At 42.9% G+C, this 22,131-nt stretch overlaps 1 protein-coding gene across 3 annotated transcripts in view; it reads left to right on the plus strand.

Moving 5' to 3' along the window:
• The window catches only part of LOC101483446 (mitogen-activated protein kinase kinase kinase kinase 4), a 108,443-nt gene that overhangs the window by 81,978 nt on the left and 4,334 nt on the right, over window positions 1–22,131 (plus strand). For 2 of the 3 annotated variants that reach the window (XM_076874758.1, XM_076874759.1), the window contains 13 exons: window positions 671–780; window positions 1,662–1,822; window positions 2,030–2,127; window positions 2,866–3,047; window positions 4,020–4,137; window positions 4,558–5,010; window positions 5,807–5,921; window positions 9,041–9,208; window positions 9,605–9,748; window positions 19,145–19,279; window positions 21,457–21,557; window positions 21,719–21,868; window positions 21,962–22,121. In XM_076874758.1, the coding sequence (XP_076730873.1) occupies window positions 671–780; window positions 1,662–1,822; window positions 2,030–2,127; window positions 2,866–3,047; window positions 4,020–4,137; window positions 4,558–5,010; window positions 5,807–5,921; window positions 9,041–9,208; window positions 9,605–9,748; window positions 19,145–19,279; window positions 21,457–21,557; window positions 21,719–21,868; window positions 21,962–22,121 (2,095 nt within the window). The remainder of the gene's footprint in view (window positions 1–670; window positions 781–1,661; window positions 1,823–2,029; window positions 2,128–2,865; window positions 3,048–4,019; window positions 4,138–4,557; window positions 5,011–5,806; window positions 5,922–9,040; window positions 9,209–9,604; window positions 9,749–19,144; window positions 19,280–21,456; window positions 21,558–21,718; window positions 21,869–21,961; window positions 22,122–22,131) is intronic. The other variant, XM_012924053.4, reaches the window with a different exon arrangement.

Raw genomic sequence — 22,131 nt, forward strand, 5'->3', positions numbered from 1 at the left:
TGTATTCTATTAGAAGGCAGTCTACTCCCCCTTACATGAAAGATAATAAGATTACTTATCCTGACAGTACCAGAACAACATTTAAGCTCGTTACAAGATTTGTACCAACTGTCTAGCTTCCAAAGCTGCTACTTTTTATTTTAACACTTTTGTTTTATGCTTGCTAAACTCATGAATACTAAAACACTTCAGTTACTCACACCTTCCCCCTGATAATTCTGATATCCTTCTAATATGTGACAATTATTACTTGTTGGACATTTTTTAAGCTTTGGGTGTAATTTTACTGCCAAGTCAGACTTTAAATTGACTGACTGGAGCTTTCATCTCTGGGCCAGAATTAATTACACACAATCTGTACTTTTATATCACTGAGTGAAAGGTATCTCTACAAAATCAGTAAAGGTTATGAATCTCTATTTTCTCTAGTTTCTATTTGGGAATCCAGTCTGACGATTAGTCCAGCCAAATAATGTGTTTACCTTAGTCATCCTGACATGTTGTGGTATAGCTACTAGTTCTGAAGTTTTCCAGTGGATTAAAATGGTGACACACTCATGTGACGGTGAAGTTTAAAAATATGTGATTTGCATATTCAGGGCACATGACAGCACATCGATGCCTAAAATGTGTGTATTTGTAAGCTGGTTACTGTTTTTATCATGAAAAGGTTCCCGTCAGGACTACATCAAGGTCACCAGTGTTGCCGAGGCGAGATTCGCCTCATCACCTTGGCAACGCCGTACACAGCAGCCACGCAGCACAACACAATGCTGCCAGGTAAACTTTAGTAACCTGTGTTGTGTAAATGTGTTTCCTTTCTTTGCTTTACTACTGCATTCTTCTTTTTGCAGTCTTTGTTGTTGTTTTTTTTTTCATTTCCAAAATTTGGAAACGTGCCCTTTAAACGATATGGCTGACATTCTAGATATGTGATATTTAGAAAAGAAAAGCCAAGCTTGCTATTTTTAAAAAGCATCTGTGTAGTATGACACGTGAGTCTTCTTTGAAATAACAAAAATATAATTCGTTAAACGACAGGAACTGGGCCCAGAATAGTACCCTGTGGCACTCCACCAGTGTCTTAAGCAGGAGACTGGATTCAACGTGCTTCAGAGCACGTTGAATCCAGTCTCCTGTTTTCAACTCTGCAATTACAAAGACATCCAGAAAGAAAAGACTTTCACGAAGGCTGTGCAAAAACACTTCATTTAGTGATGGATCTGATCTGACAAATTAATTCAGCGTCTTCACTGTCTGTGCTGTTGCAGTCCCAGTCTGCGGAGTTGTGTGGGAGGCTTTATGTAATAGTTCTAGCTGTCTAACCTTGTTGTCTCTACTTCTATAGTTGTGTGTAAATGTGTGTCTCTATTTTCAAACCACAAACCTTTTCATGGAGTGCCATCTCTCTTCCTTCCTCTTTACCCTGCAGTGCTGTTTTTAATATCTAAAACTCTTGGCTTTCTGTAATTTCAAGTGTTTAGCGTTTTTACACTGCTCATTAAGAACTTTAACTGTAATCCAATAACATGTCAGTAATAATTAGCAAATTTAAGAAGTTAAATTAGCTGTGCTCTATTTATAACATTTTAATTTGCTGTTTAAAAGTTTCTATATCTATGATAGTTTACCTGACTCTCTTGACTCTGTTGCCTCTGCAGTGCAGCGGAGCCTCGGCTGCTGTGGGAACGAGTGGAGAAACTGGTTCCCAGAACGACCAGTAATACTGGCAGCGGAGGCTCCAGTTCCTCTAGCAGCTCCAGTAACTCCAGCTCTCAGCCCGGTTCTCACTGTGGCTCAGGAGAGAGGTTCAGGGCCCGCTGTGAGTTCACACATATGTTAACCAAGTCAGCAATTAGAAACATGCAGGAGGTGGACAAAACAAACAACTAAAAAATCACCTCAAAAAATAGCTGTGCTAAAGTGTGTAATAACATGTAGGTGAAATCACTAACAACATTAGTTAAACGTGTAGATTTTATTCCAACATTTTCCAACATGCTGACCTTATCACCTCCACCTCCTTTAGCCTCTTCTAAATCGGAGGGTTCACCCCTCCAGCGGCCAGAGAATGCTGGGAAAAAACCAGAGGAGAGGAGGGACGTGCTCAGGCCGAACAGATCAGCGGTGAGAGTGGACCCGGAGCTGACTAGCCAGTAGCTCACTAGGCGGGATGGGTTTAGTTAAATTCTGTGTGCGTGGTGACTGTTACGTGTTGCGTCCAGTTAGTTGCTGTTAGATAGATGGAGAGTGTGATTATTAACAAATTGTGACAGGGATCTTGCTGCTTGAGTCTTTTTTGTGTGTGGGTATATGAATGAAAATAAACTGACTGGTCTGCTCAGGCTAAGAAATGCTTGTTTTATCTTTGGATTGAGCTTATTGGCTGAAGGGGTCTACTGCACGTATTATTCGCATTCTCTTCTCAGCGGTCTCTTCCTCAGCGGTGGTCTTTTTAACTCATGGCTTCTCTTAACTTAATAAATTAACTATTTTTTCTGAGCTGGTTTAATTTTTCATCTTTGCAGCTCTAACAACTGTTTCATTATTAGAATTAATCCACTAACCTTACCTACTGTAGCTTGAGGAGCACCAGCTGTACTGCTCTGGAGTCATCTCTTTTTTCTCTTTTGGCTTTGCTCTTCCGTTGGTTTCTCATTGGCCGGCGCACATCTATAACCATTCTTCTTCTCCAGCAGCTTTCTCTTTCCTGCGTTTCTTAAGCAAGATTAACAGCAAATCTTACGTAGTGCCCCTTGCTATTTGCATGTAATATGCAGTGATGAAGAACGGACAATACATCAGCAGAGCAAGAATGACTGAACACATTAAAACACGGTTCACTTTTTATGTCTCGGCTTCTAGGACCTGACGGCTCTGGCCAAAGAACTGCGTGCCGTGGATGATGTTCGCCCCCCAAATAAGGTGACAGATTACCCTTCATCCTCCAGTGAAGACTCGGACACCACTGACGAAGATGACGATGAAGAGGTGGATCAGGAGGCAGGTGAAGAGTCGACCTCTGGCCCGGAGGACTCCAGAGCTGTGTATGTACACAACGTTCCTGCAGGCTTTACACTTTCAGAGAAGAATTCATCGGTTCGGGTTAATGGATGAGATTATGCTCCTGCTTAGCAGAGATGCATTTTGATTTATCTGAAAGTTTTTTTAGGCAAGTTAAGCCAGACTGCAGTCGTCTTGGTAATGCCTGCAGGCTGACAGGACCAGCCCTGTCTAAATAAGGAGGAGCCTTGTGTGCATAAAACAAAGCAGAAAGTCTGCAGTCACCAGCCAAATCACATTTTATTTTCTTTAATCAAATGCTGTACTACTATTAAACATTTAAGCTTTAAGTCCAGATACTATCTAAAGCACAAGTACACACTGGAGTAGTTGCACACTCTTAATATCATATCCTCTACAAAGAAAACAACAAATGTATTGATAAGAAGATCACCTCAGTTTTAACTATATGTATTTAATTTGTGTGATATACTGGGATATTTATAATTGGAGCTATTTTTTTATATTCTGTTACATTTTGTAATATACTGGATTATTTCATTTCATTTAGTTATTGTTCTTACTGTTCTGGAGCAACTGTGACCACATAATTTCCTCTGGGATTAATAAAGTAATTCTGATTCTGATTCCCGAGATGATCAACATGCCACAGGACTTAAACTAATGTCACACTTAGTCATATTATGGGTGTAGACAGCACATTCACCTACACCTGTATTACAGCGAGATGTAGAAAGCCTCCTAGAGCACAGTAGAGACTGCTTTGAGCCTATGTGCAGAGGACATTTGGCTAATTTGTTGTCAGGCAAGCTGTTTGTTGGCTCGTTGGGTAAAGTCCGGGGCAACTATCACCTTCGGCTCTGCAGAGTACCTTTGAGTGCCGTGTCTGTCTTTTATAAAGCTGCTTTTTCTCATGGCTTGCACGGGTGTGTAAAACCATATTGGAGCCCAAACATGATGTGTTTGTGTTGAACTTCTCCTCCCCTCACCTGCAGTTCTTCTCGGCTGAGTAACGGAGAAACGGAGTCTGTGAAAACCATGATCGTCCACGAAGAGGGCGAGAGTGACGCGGGCACAACGCCATGCAAAGACAGCACGCTGATTGTCAGACAGGTACTGGGAGATCGGAAAAAGAACAACCAATCGTTCACCTCGTACTTTTTAGCTTTCCCTTTATTTGTACATTTTGTTTGTTCATACCCCGACAGTTTATCCATTTTGTTTGTATGTTTCGTTGGTCATGTTCTTACTTTTTGGCCAGTGGATAGCAACTCAGTGTTAAGAAATGAAGCATAAAAGGCTGACAGAGTTTAATAATGCATACAGAGAAGTGTTGAACAATTTCAGACATTTAACTTTTAAAAAGCCATTTGATCAGGTGACAGAAAAAGAATCAGGTACGTAGGTCATCTTCACATACATTTAGGACCAATGCACACTACAAAAGGTCAGTTTAAGTAATTTTGGGGCATTACGAAAGTATTATCTTACCATGTAATCAACTGCTAACAAGAGTTTTCTTTCCGCCTGTAGAATAGCCGCTCTAGTATACCCTTTGTTCTAGCTAATACCTTCCCTTCCCCTGAACTCATCAGGAACACATCTAGACCCAAAGCTGTGTACCCCTCTTTCTACTTCCAGAGTGCAGGTGACAACAGAAAGCGTACGGGCCCTGGCCCAGGCCAAACGCAGACACCTGGCATGCATGCAGGCTTTGCCCCGAGCCCCGGCTCGGTGTCGCTCCAGGGCCTCGCTCACCACACCCCCAGCCCCCACCACCATCATCATCACCATCATCACCCCATACAGCATTCGGACAGGAATGGCTTTGCTGGTCGCATCCACCATCTCCCAGACTTGATCCAGCAGAGCCACCATTCCTCCCCCTCCTCCTCTGCATCCAACTCCCCTTCCTCTTCCAGCCTTGCCAGTCCCTCGTCCATGTCCCCACAGAGTCCCTTGGACAAGCTTGGCATCCTCACAGAGGTATGTCTTCAAGTCCCAACGCAGACACTGGCTTAGGGTATTCATTTCTTGCACAGGAGTGTCAAAGGGAGCTTTTATAATTATTGCCATCTATAACACTGTAACTCCCCAAAACAACTAAAATCATTCAAATAAATAAGATGAGTGCTCGTTTTTTGTTTGTTTGTTTTTTCAGTTTTTCAGATTTTGACACACCATCTCTCTACAGAGAGATGCTCGTGTTGGTGGAAGCTTGCATTTTTGTGAATATCTCCTTGATATATTTATTATCGCAACAGATGTGTTAGCTCAGTTTTTGGGGGTTTTTTGTTTTATTTTGTTTTTGCCAGAGTTGTCTTTTGTCTTAAAAGCATTCCTCAAAACATTTAAATCAATTTTTATGCCTTGATGTTGCCTATTTTCAGCAAACAAGCTATATTCTCACATTCTCCAGACAATAGATGGTAGCACACATGGCAGTTAGGAGTGAAACCGCAAGTATGTTTTCCAAGGAAACACTTTTTAAACGGCATTTTTTCCCTTTTGTGTTGTTATTGTTTTTTATTTGTTTTGTCAGCAGTATTCATATTTTTTTAGCCTTCATCATCCTTTTTGCCTGTTTCACTGTTTATAAGTTTACCTCCTGAATGACTGTCCACTGTATTTGCATGCAACACATACCAAAATCCTCAGTTTGCCTGGCTGTGTTTTCACTGTGTTGTTAAGTGTTTCCATTTATCTTTGTCCATAATATCTGCATATGTTTATGGTCTTTGAAAAACAACACTTAAACATTTACAAAACTCCTTCTTTGCAGAGCCAGTCTAGTAACAACATGCAGAAGCACAAGTCTTCTTCCTCCTTCACTCCGTTCATTGACCCACGACTTCTCCAGGTCTCTCCATCCACCGGCAGTGCCCTCAACAATGTCGGTAAGGTCACTTTGTCAACTTAGGTTAAATTAACACTTCCGTGAGAGATGACACGGGGATAAAGGTCACAATAAAGGTCTGCAGGCTCCAGAGTCAAAGAATTATTTCTTAGGCCCACTGAGAAGAGCCTAACTAGATGTTTTATCGCAGGCATAAGACAAATCCAAAAAGCATTTCTGGTTGTTGAATCAAACTTTGAACAAACTATGAGGAAAAGTTGTCACTCTGGAAAAGCTCAAACACAATGACTTCAATTCTGACACAAGCCAACTTTTTACTCACAACTCAAAGTCACTGAATTGGAATAGAAGCTGCAGTTCTGAGGTTTGACTGTCGTTCAGGAGGGAACAGCCCTTCTGAGTACATCCAAAGAGAAATCCCAGAGTGCTTCCCTGACTGAGCTGCACCACTGATCTCATGCTCACACGTGGAGTTCAGGTGCCTCAAAATATGATAGCAAAAATTCCTTAGCTGTTCAGATTGGGACTTGAGTCTGTGATAGGGCTGGGTGATATATCAAAAATTTATCGTTACCGATCGTGACTCTCATCGACGTCATTTTGCCCATGTCGGTAAATTCGGTATTCAAAAAAAAAAAAAAAGGAAAGGCATGTGCAGGTTGGCGATGTTCATGTCCCTTTAAGACGCTGTGCTACGTTACAGACTTGACGGGGTGGAGTCACATGACTCTACTACCTGTAACAAGACGAGACACGGGTGAACAAATGGAGGACGATTTAAATGTTGAAGCAGCAGCGACGGAGGTAGAGCTGGTGGAGGAGGAAGAGGAGACGCTTGTTAACAAAAAAATGCATCATCAATCGTTTGGCAACATTTTGGATTCAACAAGGATGATATTGATCAAAAAATTGTTAAATGTAAACTCTGCAAAAAGACTGTTGTGTCAAGTCAAGGTAACACAACCAACCTCTTAATAAATAATATTTATTATTAAACTATTTTGTTTACAAGGGATATACATTTTTTAGAGAGCATGGTTACATATTGTGTCCTACACTTTTTATTTTGTTCAGTTAATAAATCTTAACCACTAAAAGTACTTACTACTATTGTCTTCATTTATTTTCAGTGACATTTTACAGTCCTTTAAAGTGGTAATAGTATAATTGCAATGAATAGGTCTGGGGGGAATAATATTATCAAAATAACTGGAGGAACTATGCTGCCTGCCACAGCCCCATCAAATGAAAAAAAACCAAAAACGTTTGTTTTTTTGGCACTTGGGGTGGTTATCGTCCAATCATCGTTATCGAGGTTAACTGCTCAATTTATCATGATATTGATTTTAGGCCATATTGCCCAGCCCTAGTCTGTGAGCTTTCAAACAGTTGACTCATATGATGACTGACGGCTGGTTTTCTTTACTTTTCTGACAATTTACAAATGTTTGGGACATTTTAGTCATTCGGATGAATTTTGGTAAACTATTAGTACAGTTATTAAACAACTGAATCAAGGTAATAATGAAAAAAATATAATAATAGTTTAGTGAAATTCATCCAAAACACTAAATATGAAAGAGGGACAGCTCATGTTGAGCAGTTTGGAGGCAAGGCTGAGATGTTTGGAGATATGTAGAGGAGGGAGAGTGGATATATCGGAGAAATGATGCATCTGCCAGCAGGGGAGAAAAATCAGAGAGAAAGATGTAGTGAAGAACATGCAGAAGCTTGGTGTGACAGAGGATGATGAAAGGGACAGGGTGAGATGATGAGCAGATGATCTGCTTTAATGACCATTAATGAGAGCAACTGGAAAAAGAAGAAGGACTGAAAGAGGATAAAAAAACTACTAATGAGGAGCTTTGCAAAATCGACTTTGCCTAAAGGTGAGGTCTTTGAGGCAGTAGGTGTGTGATTGACCATAATCAACTATAATCAACACTAAAGAGATTAATACATGGAGATCTGCTTCAGAAATTAAGGCTTGGTTTAAAATAATATAACTGAGTTATTGTAGTTTACAATAAACATTTTCAAGTGCTGGTCTTTCCCTGGATGCTGAATAAGCATTTGGCCAGGTGAGCGGTAGTATGAACATATAAATGGCTGCAATGGGAATTAATATTAATATCTTCTTGACGACTGGGACTTTTTCTCATATTTCCTCCTCCAAAAGTCATAAAAGAGGTTCATATTGTCCAACACACTTCTTTCAGTAATCATAAGTGAAACAAAGAGATCTTACTTGAATTTTAGTGTGCTAAAAATCATTGTTAGGAAGCTTTTGGTTGTTTATCTTTGTTGATTTAATTGATGATTATCATTCATCATTATTAACAACCAAGTTCGACACAACTTTCGTCCCCAAGCCACCCCCAGTGGTGGCTCTCTGAAAACCGTTCCTCTAGGTTAAACCCACCGCTTCAGTTTTGACTTCGTCTGACTAGCCGCCAGTGTCCACAGCTGCAAACTTGCACTCAGATACACAGAAGCTCTGACAAACACAGCTTCTTCTTTTCAAGGAGTAAAGAGGCTGAGCACATGAAAATGTCATTATCATTAACAAACAAAAAGAGTTGGACTCTGTTTCACTCAGGTCATAGAGTTCATTAGCTATCGTCATTAACAAACAAAGCTTTCTTATCACTACAGCCCTGTTCTCTCATCGTCAAGGCCAAATCTTAAGCCAGTACCTCACCTGATGCAGCTGGTGACCAGCCATTGACCCCCTTAAGTATACTAGATTGTTCAGTCAGCATTTAATCACTGATTTGAGGCAGTTAAGTTTTCCTACAGATGCCTGAATCTAGAACCAAATGCATGTAAGAGAGCCGGGTAATGAGTAATCCACAACAGACACCATAAAAACTCACATCAGCTCCGTTTTTTACTGGTTTGAGCGGAGCAGTAGTGGGAATCATTACATTGATATTTATATTTCTGTATCCCATTCCAAACTTTCATACTTACAACATGACCAATTATTCACAGTAATATAAAATGTACATCAATCACACAATATTGATATTCCATTCTTAAATATCACAGTTCACTACACAGCTTTCTAATGCTGATCATGTGACTGACCCTCACCCCGTTCGGTAAACTCTACAATCCTACGCCATCCTACCTAAGCCCTTCCCTTTGACCTTTTAGGCTATGGGAACGATGCCCGGCTGGCAGAGGCACTGAGAGCAGATCCATCCCGGAAGGGCTCCGTGGTCAACGTCAATCCGGTCAACACCCGCCCTCAGAGTGACACCCCAGAGATCCGCAAATACAAGAAGAGGTTCAACTCTGAGATTCTTTGCGCTGCCCTCTGGGGTAAGAACAAAAAGATAGGGCTTAAAAGAAAGGATACTTTAAAATAATTACCCATCAGTTGATCAGACTATGATGTCACTTTGAATAACAGGGTGGGGGTGGGGGGATAATGGGTTCTTAAAGAAAATGCTACTTATTTAATAAGGATTTTTTTGATGTAAATTATTATTAAAGGTAAATTTGTTGTGCCAATGTTTAAGTATTTGTATTAACATTCATCAAAGTCCAGCTTTTTACCAGAAGTTGTAGTTATAAAGGCCTTCACCACATGGTGGCAGCAAAGCTCTAATAAGGCCACATATTAGCGCCGTCAGGCCAAGCAGCAGACCTCCAGTTGAGCTCAGTGGCTTTTTTTGGACGTTATCCTTATGGGCATGTTTGTGCATTTATGTGTAGGAGTGAACTTACTGGTGGGAACAGAAAGCGGCCTGATGCTGTTGGATCGCAGTGGTCAGGGGAAAGTTTACCCTCTGATTAACCGCCGACGCTTCCAGCAGATGGACGTCCTGGAAGGACTCAATGTCTTGGTCACTATATCAGGTACACAGACAGGCACACTTTAAGCACCCTGATTAGTGCAACTAGAATTAGGAACCGATGAGAGATGGACTGAAACCAACGTCTAAAATTGTGCAGTATAAAGCACAAACTTGCACACAGAGTTACCTTGAAAGTACAGTGCTCGACAAACACCTTGAGCCACCCCTCATTATATTTTGCTAGGAAAATTGGAATTAGGTGTAATGATAAAAGATGTGAAAACAAAGTATATACGTTTTCAAGTAGCCTCAGAAATTAGTATTTAATCTGACCACCTATTAGAATTGAATAGAATAGAATTCAACTTTATTGTCATTGGACATGTCACAAGTACAGGCGACGAAATGCAGTTTGCATCCATCCAGAAGTGCTTTAGCCATGATATAGATATATTACAAATATATATTAGCAATAATATAGATATGTGAGTATATTACAGAAATGGGTCTGTTATAGGTATGAGGGTACAAAATATGGGTCTATTATGGTATGTTATAATGTACACATAATAATGTAATGTAAAAAATAATGTATAACTATAAGTATGTACAGGCTGTAGTGGTGTACAAGCTATGTACAGGCTATGAACAGGATATAAATATGAAAGCTATACAGAAATATGACCTATGCAAGTTATAAACAGTTGTAGAATTAAAATTATCGTATGTACAGAATGATTATTTATACAGAACTATACAGTAGTGCAGGTAAGATAAGTGAGGGTGTGGATAATTTCTACAGAGGTATATAAAGTGCTAGTGCTTGTGAGTGGTGGTTCAGTCCATGTTATTATTGTGTGTATGAGGGTACAGTTGTCCATTGTGTGTGTGTGTGTGTGTGTGCAGGTGGTTGTGGGTGTGTGTATGTTCAGTCCATGAGTTAACGTGGGTCAGATGTCAGGAGGCAGAGTTCAGGAGTCTGACAGCTGTGGGGAAGAAGCTGTTCCGGTACCTGGTGGTCTTAGTCCGGAGGCTCCTGTAGCGCCTCCCAGAGGGCAGGAGGGTGAAGAGTCCATGTGATGGGTGACTGGGGTCTTTGATGATTTTCCCAGCCCTTTTTCAGACACCGCTTCCCGTAGATGTCATTTATGGCAGGAAGTGGTGCTCCGGCGATGCGCTGGGCAGTTTTCACGACCCTCTGCAACGCCTTCCGGTCCGAGGCGGAGCAGTTCCCGTACCAGACTGTTATACAGTTGGTCAGGATGCTCTCGATGGTGCAGCGATAGAAGTTCACCAGGATGTCTGAGGACAGGTGGTTCTTCCTCAGAGTCCTCAAGAAGAAGAGGCGCTGATGAGCCTTCTTGACCAGCTTGGAGCAGTTGGTCGTCCAGATGAGATCCTCGGAGATGTGGACTCCCAGGAACTTGAAGCTGCTCACACGCTCCACAGCCGTCCCTTTAATGTAGATGGGTGGATGTGGGCCAGCATTCCTCCTGTAGTCCACGATGAGCTCCTTGGTCTTCTCGGTGTTAAGCAGCAGGTTGTTCGTGTCGCACCACTCAGCCAGACGATCCACCTCCTCCCTGTAGGCGGCCTATTATTCTTCAACATAGTCTGAACTCTTCTCCAGGCTTCTTGAAGGACATTCAAAGCTCTTCTTTGGCCACCTCTCTCTCTCTCAAGTTGATACCACACTGCTTTAATGATGTTGACGTGCTATGACTGATAGTGTTTCATTGTGTTTTTTTTGTCCAGCTATGCTTTTACTGCATTGGCAGTGTGCTAAAAAGTGAAGTCACTGCCAATAATGTTTAACATATTGCATTGTGGTTGAAAATCTGGTGGTATTTTCATTTTTACCTCAACTCTTCTGTATGTATGATGATGATTTGGACCAAAATTTTCAAATTTATATTTATCTCTCCATCAGACCTGTTTCCACTGATTTTCAGTCCAGTTCTTGTATAATTTGTCCTTAAGAGTGGCTTCTTGACAGCCACACTTCCACTGAGACCGCTGGTGAGGCTTCATTGTAGAATAGATGGATCAGCTGAAGGTCCAGATACATCTTTCAGGTCCTGTGTCAGGTTTTGCTGGCCTTTTTTCCTGTTTCTTTAAGACTTGACTTTCAGCTATCTGCAAATTCTTTTGTTCTCTACTTGTCAAGTTTTCAGGTAATCACTCTTAAGAATCACTTTGTAGATGAAAAAATATTTTTCGTCAAATATTTTATCAAAGAGCAACAACTTTATTGACTGACTAATGCGTTTCGAAACGCGTTGGTCAGTCAATAAAGTTGTTCCTCTTTCATATTAAGTGTTGCTGGAGTTCCTGCGTTGTGAGTTTTTCATCCCGTCCATGCACCTTGGAAGTAGGCGAAATTGTTCCAGAAATTTCTGCTGTCAAATATTTTATGCCAAACCATTTTATGTTGTGTTTCATTGTATTCATTTTTCCTGGATTCAGCTTCTAGTGACAAAAGATACTACCGTAATTGTCGGGCTATAAGCCGCTACTTTTTGCACAAGCTTTGAACCCTGCGGCTTTTAGTCAGGTGCGGCTTTTCTATGGATTGTCCATGATTTTTGTCATATCGTAAGACGATTTGTTTTGTTTGTTCCGCTGTTGTACGGCACTACGTTGCCTGGCGGAAGGATCGGGGTTCAAGAGTGGTATGTTGGTCACATGTCCGTCCACCAGGCAACATAGTGCCGTACAAGTAGCGCGAAAAACAAACTTCAAAGTAGCGCTACGCGTTCAGCGGGAGTCGTGGATGATGAGCGGCGATAAACTTGCGAAAAGCAAGTTGTGCTCAACTCTACCGGTGGATTCTGACAGCGTGGAAAAGTGTGCAAACATCCACGATCACCAACGGATTTCGAAGGGCTGGACTGCTGCATGATGAAGAGGAGGACACCGCCACGGCCCTTCAGAGGGTGTTCGACTCCGACACTGACAATGACAATGAGGATTATCTTTGGTTTTGAAAGTGACAACGAAGGAAAGAAGCTGAGAGTGGATGACGAAGCCATCCTGAGCCTGTTCGTTTCCGACACTGGAGAAGAGGACTTTGGTGGTTTTAGTGCGCAGGAAGAAGAGAAAGATGGTGAATGACTGACTTTTCTTCTTGTTAAAGCCGTGTCACTGCACCTGAGCCTAAAAGGTAGTCCGAATCTATTTTTCTGGTGTGCTGTAGGTTACTGTTATGTACTACATTTGTTACTCATTTATGAAGCACAGTACATGTGCAAATATGTACCCATAACTTGTTTTTCAAAATATTAATAAAAGGGGTGTGTCTCCAAACAGCCATCTCTTTCCTGACAATTCGCTTTGTGCATATTCTCTTACATATGATAAGTCAATATTGAAACACCTGCGGCTTTTAGTCAGGTGCGGCTAATGTATGTACAAAACAGGATTTTCCCCTGATTTTAGCTTGTGCGGCTAATATTCAGGTGCGCTCTGTAGTCCGGGAAATACGGTATTTAAAATTGAATCTTTGCAAAGCTGTCTTTTATGTTTAGACACAACACTGGCACATCCCAGGAGTTAATGCTTTTTTTCATGCTTGAATGATTCACCGACCAGTGATAAGTAGCTCAACAAACAAACTCAGCAAAGCAGCAATTTCAAAATCCTACATTGTCTTGTTTCCAGGTAATTGCATTTACAAGATTTCCAGAGAACTTGACCTCTGACCTTGAGGTCAAGATCACTGAGATTCAAAGTCGTCTGAGAGTTTTAGCAGCTACACCTATGGTATACATTTGAAGCTCCTACATTGCCTTATCTTGAGTTATCGCCTTCACAGACTTGGGTGTCGTTGCTGCCTGCCTAGCGGGGTGATGACAATACCCAATCAGCCTTTTATGACTAAGGAGTAAAAGTGAAAAATTTGGCTGCTTGGAAGTAAAATATTTAAAAAATGAGGGGTGGCTCAAGACTTTTGCACAATACTTCAGTTTGTACATTATGTGGCCAAAAAATGTTCACTTTTCTGCTTGTTCAGCTTAGTCTGCTCAGTATCTGTTTGACCGTCGTTTTCTAGTCTGCTTTCTACTTTCGCACATTGAAAGAGCACCCGCACTCGTACTTCTCCTTTCACAATTTCCCAAATGCACAGAAATGACACAACAGATAATCTGAGTGAAAAGGATATTGAGTAAAACTCTGTTAGCTGAAACCACGTCATGTATGTGCATGCTATGTAACATTGACACACAATTGAGATTTCCATGATGGACGGAAACGTTCTTCCATGTAACTGATTTGCAGTAGATTTCTAGGAGACAGTGTGACAGAAGAAAATTACCAAGATTTCAGCACTCATTACTCTGCAAAATGTTACTGGGTCTTCATAAATCCACTATTATAAACACATTCTGACTAAACTCATAACACAAACACTTACTAGTAAAAGCTCTTGAGTGACTACTCACAGCTTTAGCTGAAAAAGGGACGTGAATCTTGGATAATATTCAAGTTAGGAGTATGAGATTGGAAGTGTGGATTGTAAAAGTTTCCACATCCCTATAAATAAAGGCACATTACAGAGCCGTGAAAAAGTACTGGCTCCCTTCCTGATTTGTTATTTTTTTTGTATATTTGTCACACTTGCATGTTTCAGATCATCAAACAAATTTTAACGGTAGACAAAATGCAGGTTTTAAATGAAAATTTCATGTTCATTAATTCTCAATAAGACAGATTGTCCGAATAATTCAGGGCTACTTCTGCTCTTCCTAAGATCTGGTAGAAAATCAGATCAACAACACGACATGCTGTCCTGCACAAAGGAGAACGAGAACTAGCTCACAGAAATGTTTGGGTATCATTATATTATATATAATCTTTGTTAACTTTACCACAATATAAAACACTTTGCCATTGCTACGTGTCTGAAGCCAGAGATCAATTGTATTGTTCCACAATCAGATAATATGTAAGTTGAACTTTTTGGCAGGCGTGCACAGCGCTGTGTTTGGAGGAAAAAAGGGAAAATCCACTGCAAAGCAAAGCCAAGGCCTCAGTCCAGACATGTTTGAAACTCTAAAACTCCACCATGCAGACATAAAAGACATGCATGTTCTTGTGTGCTCTTCAAGAATTTGGTCATAAATGAAGTGACACAGATGCAGGAGAAAGTTTTCTTAATATCACAGCTGTATTTTTATATAATCGAGGCAAAACAAAACAGGAGCACCAGAAAGACAAAAAACAAAACACGAGTCCAGCACCAAAAAACAATGAAATGAAATACACCATAGCCAAGAAAATGGAGTCCAAAACAGAAGAGTTCAGGGGGCCGACAGCACAGGAGTCCAAACAGTTCAGGGGGGCGACCGTGCGGACGGCAACGGCAGCGACGTGGAAACAGTCCGGGAGGCCGACCGTAAGGAAGGCAACGGCGACGACGACAGCACTGGTCCGGGGGCCAGCCGTGCGGAAGGCAACGGCGGCGACTCAGGCGAAGGGGGTCCGGGGGCCGGCCGCAAGGAAGGCCACGGCGGCGATGTGGAACCAGTTCAGGGGGCCGACCGTGCGGACGGCAACGGCAGCGACGTGGAAACAGTCCGGGAGGCCGACCGTAAGGAAGGCAACGGCGACGACGACAGCACTGGTCCGGGGGCCAGCCGTGCGGAAGGCAACGGCGGCGACTCAGGCGAAGGGGGTCCGGGGGCCGGCCGCAAGGAAGGCCACGGCGGCGATGTGGAACCAGTTCAGGGGGCCGACCGTGCGGTCGGCAACGGCGGTGACCCCAGGCGATGGAGGTCCGGAGGCCGGCCGCGCGGAAGGCAGCGGCGCCGAAATGGACACAGTTCAGGGGGCCGACCGTGCGGAAGGCAACGGTGGAGACTCAGGTGAAGGGAGTCTGGGGGCCGCCCACGACGGCGATGGCGCCTGGCCAGTGGCCTAGAAAGTGGCCGTTTAGCTGCAGACCCAAACGAGGCTGGACCAGGTGACGCTGAAGGCGGAGACACGGAGGCTGGGCCAGGCGAGGACGAAGACACGGAGGCTGGGCCAGGCGACGCTGAAGCAGAGGCTGCAGCTGGCGTGGATGATGAGGCTGCAGCTGGCGTGGATGATGAGGCTGAAGCTGGACCAGACGAGGCTGACGGCTCTGAAGCTGGACCAGACGAGGCTGCAGGCGGCGGCGTGGAAGCCGGAGATGGAGGCACTGCAGACTGGACGGATCCCTTTGACCCTCCAGCGACGACAGGAGACGAAGGCCGGAGCGGTCCTACGGACCCTCCAGCAGAAGTCATCACTAAGCCAGCAGTCATGGAGGCCACTAGCTGACACAAAGGCGACTGGCAATGCACTGAGCACTGGCTCTGCCCAGGCAACGCTGACATGGTGCAGTTCTCAGGTGGCTGCTTAAACTTCAGGGGTCCAGAATGAGCTGGGGACTGAGACCTAGCCTCTGGGGAAGCCCTGGAGCGGCAAACTGTGCCAATGGCGGCTAAACTATGAAAAGCACCTTGAGTTGAAATTAGACTTTCTCCCTGCATGGAGTGAATGAGTGAAACTGGTAATACTGGAGCCTGAACTGCAGGTGACACTGGAAGTGCAGGGGCCTGAACTGCAGGTGACACTGGAGGCGCAGGGGCCTGAACTGCAGGTGACACTGGAGGCTCTGGAAACTGAACTGCAGGTGACTCTGGAGACTGAACTGAAAGTGACGCTGGTGACTCTGGAAACTGAACTGAGGGTGACACTGGAGACAGAACTGAGAGTGGCTGCTGGGCAGTTAACTGAGCTGAGAGTGGCTGCTGAGCAGGTGATATGCTGTTCACATAATCATCTGCCGCACAGAACACCGCCCCTGAATGAACAGTCACACAGTCCGAAAACGGAAAAGAGTCCTCACTCACCACAGCCGGCGAATTAGAAGCCCGAACGTCCGGCTGTGGGGTCGCGCGCCGGCGGCGCGATCTGCGTTTCCTCCCCGCAGCTGGCTCCGACGGGCCGGGCAAGATCACATCCGGCGAGTCGGGCAGCGAGGCAGGAGTGGCTGAGAGAAGGTGAGGTGTGTGCCGGAGAAAAGCCTGCATGGTCGGAGGAAGCGATTTTAGAAGCCATGGCAGGCCGGAAAAGAGCCGTTGTAGCCGGTTTTCAACGGTGCGGCTCGTACGGAGGATTCTCCAGCCACAGCCCGAGGAGGATCTCCACATTGTAGCTGATGTCATCCTGGAGCTCCTCGGACGGATTGAGTGCCGCAGGGTCCATGCTGGCCGGTTCGTACTGTCACGTCCGGTGTGGCAGACGTGTGGAGTTGTAGAAAGGACCCAAAAGGCGGCAGCTCTGGTGCAGGTGAGTATTTATTTACAGGAGTGGGTACAAACAGCAATGGTGGGTGAACATGAAACCGGAAACCTAAACTGGGTAAAACTAATAAAACAAACCAGAAACGAATATGCAGGGAGGTCCGGGGAAATACATACGGAGAGACCGAGGGGAAACAACACAGACGAACCAGCAACGACTAAGACAGAAGACAAGACTTAAAAACACTCAGAGAACACAGGGAGATCACACACACAGGTGGGGGACAAAACCCAGAATAATAATAACTACTAAAACATAAACACGGAGTCACAAACTCCGGATCATGACAACACCTTACCTTAAATGTAACTTTTTATTTCAGGTTAGGTTGGTATTAGGGGTGGGTTTTAATAATCGATTCATCGATTAAAATCGATTCTGGCTTGGATAACGTAATATCGATTCATTAAAATCCTGAATCGATTTTTTTATATAAATGTATTTTGCCCAAAATTCCAGAATCTCAGGTGAAACGTCACAAAATTTCAACAACCACCAAATACTTCTGCACAAAGACGTAAACGCAAAGCCCGGACCCGCGGATCAGAATCGGTGAGATGTTGCCTTTCTCACCCGACGGCACGGACACGCTCGGGGCTGAAAGCCGACAGCTCGCTGATTCTGATGTTTCGGCGGGTCCACGCTTTGTGTTTACGCTCTTTTTGCGCTGATTCTAAAGCTGTTAGTTTGATCTCTCTGTGGTGAGAATAAGGCACATTTTTAGTCACACTCACCACAACAACAACCACACACACCTGAGTCCCTGTGTTTTAACCCAGCGGGCGTGATTATGAATGCCGTGCAGGTGCGTCCGCCCTCCCTGCACAGCACCGCAGACCACGCCCCACCACACTCTCTCCAAACAATATTGACCGAACCAGCAGAAGAAGATCCAAACTAGGCTTCACATAAACATCGTCATGGATTCCCTCTTACTTTTGCTGTTTTGCTTCCACCACAATAAAATCACACTTCATGCACAGCTCTCTCTCTCTCTCTCTCTCTGTACTTCAAGAACAGTTTCCCATCTAAAAATCTGTTTTCTGTATTATTTGCTTGCTTGTTACGCACAAGTCTACCGTTATTTACAGGCTGTCGGCCGATGTTTTTTTTTTTTTTCCTTTTACTTACTTCCGAAAAGAAAACCTAATTTCTGCCGTTCAACAGGCTTCTGAACAAATTTAAACTTTTAAAATTTATACAAAATACAAAACGCTGTGTCTCTAATGAAACCGCTGTAACGTCAGAGGTGATGTTCATAAGTTGATTAAAGATTTTCTTTCGTTTTTGATCTACTGCAGAATATTTTTATAAAATTCCAGGCCAGGAAAATCACCTTCATGTTTTTCTGTGTTTTATCTTCAGCTACTTTGACACAAAGGCCTCTGCTGTGATGCTCACACCTTTGATAAAGTCTGGAAAGTGTCAGCTTCCCTTTTATAGATACAAAAATATGTAAATGTACTGATCTGAATTATAATATTTCTGACTGTCTGAGGCAAAATTTCCCAGATTCGAATCGAATCGAATCGTGGATCGAATCGATTCTAGAAATCAGTGGGATACCCAGCCCTAGTTGGTATGTGCTAGTAAGTGGGATATGGGAAAAAGGGACCATAAGTGATCATATATACAGTAAGGGCAACAGATTTGGATTATGTCTGAGTTTAGGGCTATTTTTTTACCTCCAAATTCTGGAGTCGTTGAATGAATCATGAATAAAAAAATTTGAAAAAGCATTTTACAGGAGAAAATCAGAACCACAGTCCATGACTTGAAACTTAGAAAGGTTAAGTGGTGCAAGATAAACAAACAGAATCACTTAAAAAGAACTAAATTCATGTTTTCAAATGGTCAAGTCAAAGTTCAGACCTTAAGGCAACTGAAAAAGGCTGTTCCATCAAGATTTGATGCAGAAATGCTGCCAACCTGAAATTATTTTGTAGGATGGTGCAAAATTCCTCTATACACACACACACACACACACACACACACACACGCACAACCTCATGAGTTTCAAGCAGCTTCAGACATTTCTCAGAGCCTCTGATAAGATCAACCGCATAGCAATTCTTACATTTTGTTTTTGCTCTTCTTTACTTCAGTGTTTCTCAATCAATTACAGGTAAGAAGAACAAGCTCCGTGTATACTACCTGTCCTGGCTGAGGAATAAGATTCTGCATAATGACCCAGAGGTTGAGAAGAAACAAGGCTGGACAACCGTAGGAGACTTGGAGGGATGCGTCCACTACAAAGTTGGTACGTTTATCACAAAAGGACATGTTGCATTTAAGAGTTTGGGAAGATTTCACTGTATTTATGAGCATAAATACTCATAACAGACTACCAAGGTGGTAAGTTTGAGATAAGGGCCTTCCACAGTGCAAAAGTGCAAGTGCATGGGGACAGTGTGTGTGGAGATCACAGCAGGGACTGGTGTTGTTTTTTTACTGACTTCACACCTAATGGGGGGTTACTTGCACACCACTCCTAAATGAAACTATTAACTGACCCACTCACTAGATTGCAAAATACACAAAGTCACAAAAAGAAAACCAAGAGGCCAACGTGCAGTGAACAAAGAGACAATCTGACAAGGACAAAAGGGATTAGTAGAATCTATAGTTTTTACTGATTGAATAATTACTTAGAAACCTGCTGGCAGCTGTAGACATGATAACTGGTCCCTGATATTGGTCACAGCCACCTCTTAGCTCACTGCCTGCAAAACAAGCAGCTTCTCCCCACCAGTTTTAACACAGACAGATGCTCATTCTCATGTAAAACTCTGTGAACTACTAGGAGAGGTTACTCTCTTCTGGGAAGTTGGCTGTAGCTATGCAGCTTTCTGAACAGAACAGATCCATGTACATAATACTTTTTAATTATTCAGTGCTTTAATAATTAATAAAATAAATAAAGTGATTCCCAAATTTTTCTGAGTCATGAAGACTAAAATTAAATGTCACAGGAGAAATCTCTGACCTGTCTACCTCCCCTCACCCCCAACCACTCACAGGAAATGGCCGGCTCTCGCTGAACCTGGCTCTGCTGAAGGTTTCTTCCTGTTAAAAGGGAGTTTTCCTTCCCACTGTCGCCAAAGTTCTTGTTCATCTAGTTTTGCGGTCGTCTGATTGTTGGGGTTTTCTTTGTATTATCGTAGGATCTTTGCCTTACAATATAAAGTGCTTGAGGCAACTGTTATTGTGATTTGGTGCTATATAAATAAAATGGAATTGAATTGAAACTACAAATACAAAGAAACACAACAAAACAAAAACTTTAAATTGACAGGGATCAAAAGGTCAAGGTCATGTTTATTTATATAGCACAGGGGTGTCCAACTCCAGTCCTCGAGAGCTACTGTCCTGCAGCTTTTAGATGCATCCCTACTCCAAGACAGCTGAATTAAATGGTTCAGCATGCCATCAAGGCAAAGGCCTAATAAGAAGCCATTCAAGCTGCAGGACAGTAGCTCTCAAGAACTGGAGTTGGACACTGATATAGCACATTTCCAAACAGTCCATGCTGCACAAAGTGCTTAACAATGCAAAACAACAACAAACACACTGCAACAAATTGGGAACAAGGTTGCCAAATATGTCTATCTATCAGTGTCTGTGAATATCAGCCTTTAGTTTCCGCTTTGTGCTTTTCATATGTAGGAATTCAAATCGGATATGTGCTTCGGGAACCTACATGCCATTGATAAATCGTAGAATGAAAACCCTTGATTAAGTAATAATGTGGTAAAAGCATCTGAGAAGACATGCAAGTAGACCTTCCTGTCTAAAACTCAGAATGTCATTCATGATTTTATTGCTTTGCGAAGACTGGCACTTCCTGTTGGAAACTCCTATGTAGTGATCAGAGCTGTTGGCTGAGGAATCCGTTTCCCGTCCAACAGCTTTATTCATGCATGTTCATTATTTTCTTGAATCAGCACTTGTGGAAAGTACAGGGCTTTGCAGCAATGATGAGAAAATCAATATTGGAAAAGTAACATTTGTAACACTGTTGCCAAAACAGTGGGTTTATGTGGACGTAGGGGAAAAGAGCTGAGAGTGCACATTTAACTGTGTTCCTCAGATGGTTTGCAAAAAGTAAGCTTGTACCGGGGTTGGGTTTAGAGGGCATTTATCTTATTCTACATAGATGTAAGCTGAAAGCAGCACTTTCTGTTAATTTAATTGTGCAGGCATTCTGGGCTAACCGTTTTCTTTTTAAGATGCCAGGAATTGTTGTTTCTGTGGTGCAATACAAACTGCTGTGAATATTTCAGATTAAACCCAAATAAACATCAGTTAAAATAATAACTTTCTCCCTTCATTTGTTGCAATATTAAGTTAGTAAACAGAGATGAGCCCACACTACTCTCCTGCCCTGTGGTAATCATGCTATTTTTAAGTGATTTATTCAGATTTTTATTTCCCCAGTGAAATATGAAAGGATCAAATTCTTGGTTCTGGCTCTGAAGAACTCTGTGGAGGTCTACGCTTGGGCACCCAAGCCCTACCACAAATTCATGGCCTTCAAGGTAAATAAACCGGCCAGCTAGTTGTTGGTGCTATTGCTTGTTATTGTGCTCTTTGTGTTTTTTCTTTTCCAAATGATAGCAATCTATCATCTCTGTGTTTTGGCAACTATCTACTGATATTAAGCTGAAAGACTAAGATTTCTGATCTGTGTGCGCCTCAGTCTTTCGGTGATCTGGTGCATAAGCCGCTGCTGGTTGACCTGACTGTGGAGGAAGGTCAGAGGTTAAAGGTAATCTATGGCTCGTACTCAGGCTTTCACGCCGTGGATGTCGACTCTGGGGCCGTTTACGACATCTACCTGCCCACACACGTAAGAACACAGCTGTAAAATAACGCACATGCTCGTTTGTTGTATGTGTTAAAAGAGGAGTCACTCTTATAATGTCTGTTGTTTTTCCTCCAGATCCAGACGAGCATCCAGTCTCACGCGATCATCATTCTGCCTAACACTGATGGCATTGAACTGCTCGTGTGCTACGAGGACGAGGGTGTTTATGTCAACACCTACGGACGCATCACCAAGGACGTGGTGCTGCAGTGGGGGGAGATGCCCACCTCAGTGGGTGAGTAACT

Source organism: Maylandia zebra, linkage group LG16, assembly GCF_041146795.1.
Source record: "Maylandia zebra isolate NMK-2024a linkage group LG16, Mzebra_GT3a, whole genome shotgun sequence".
Taxonomy (NCBI): Eukaryota; Metazoa; Chordata; class Actinopteri; order Cichliformes; family Cichlidae; genus Maylandia; species Maylandia zebra.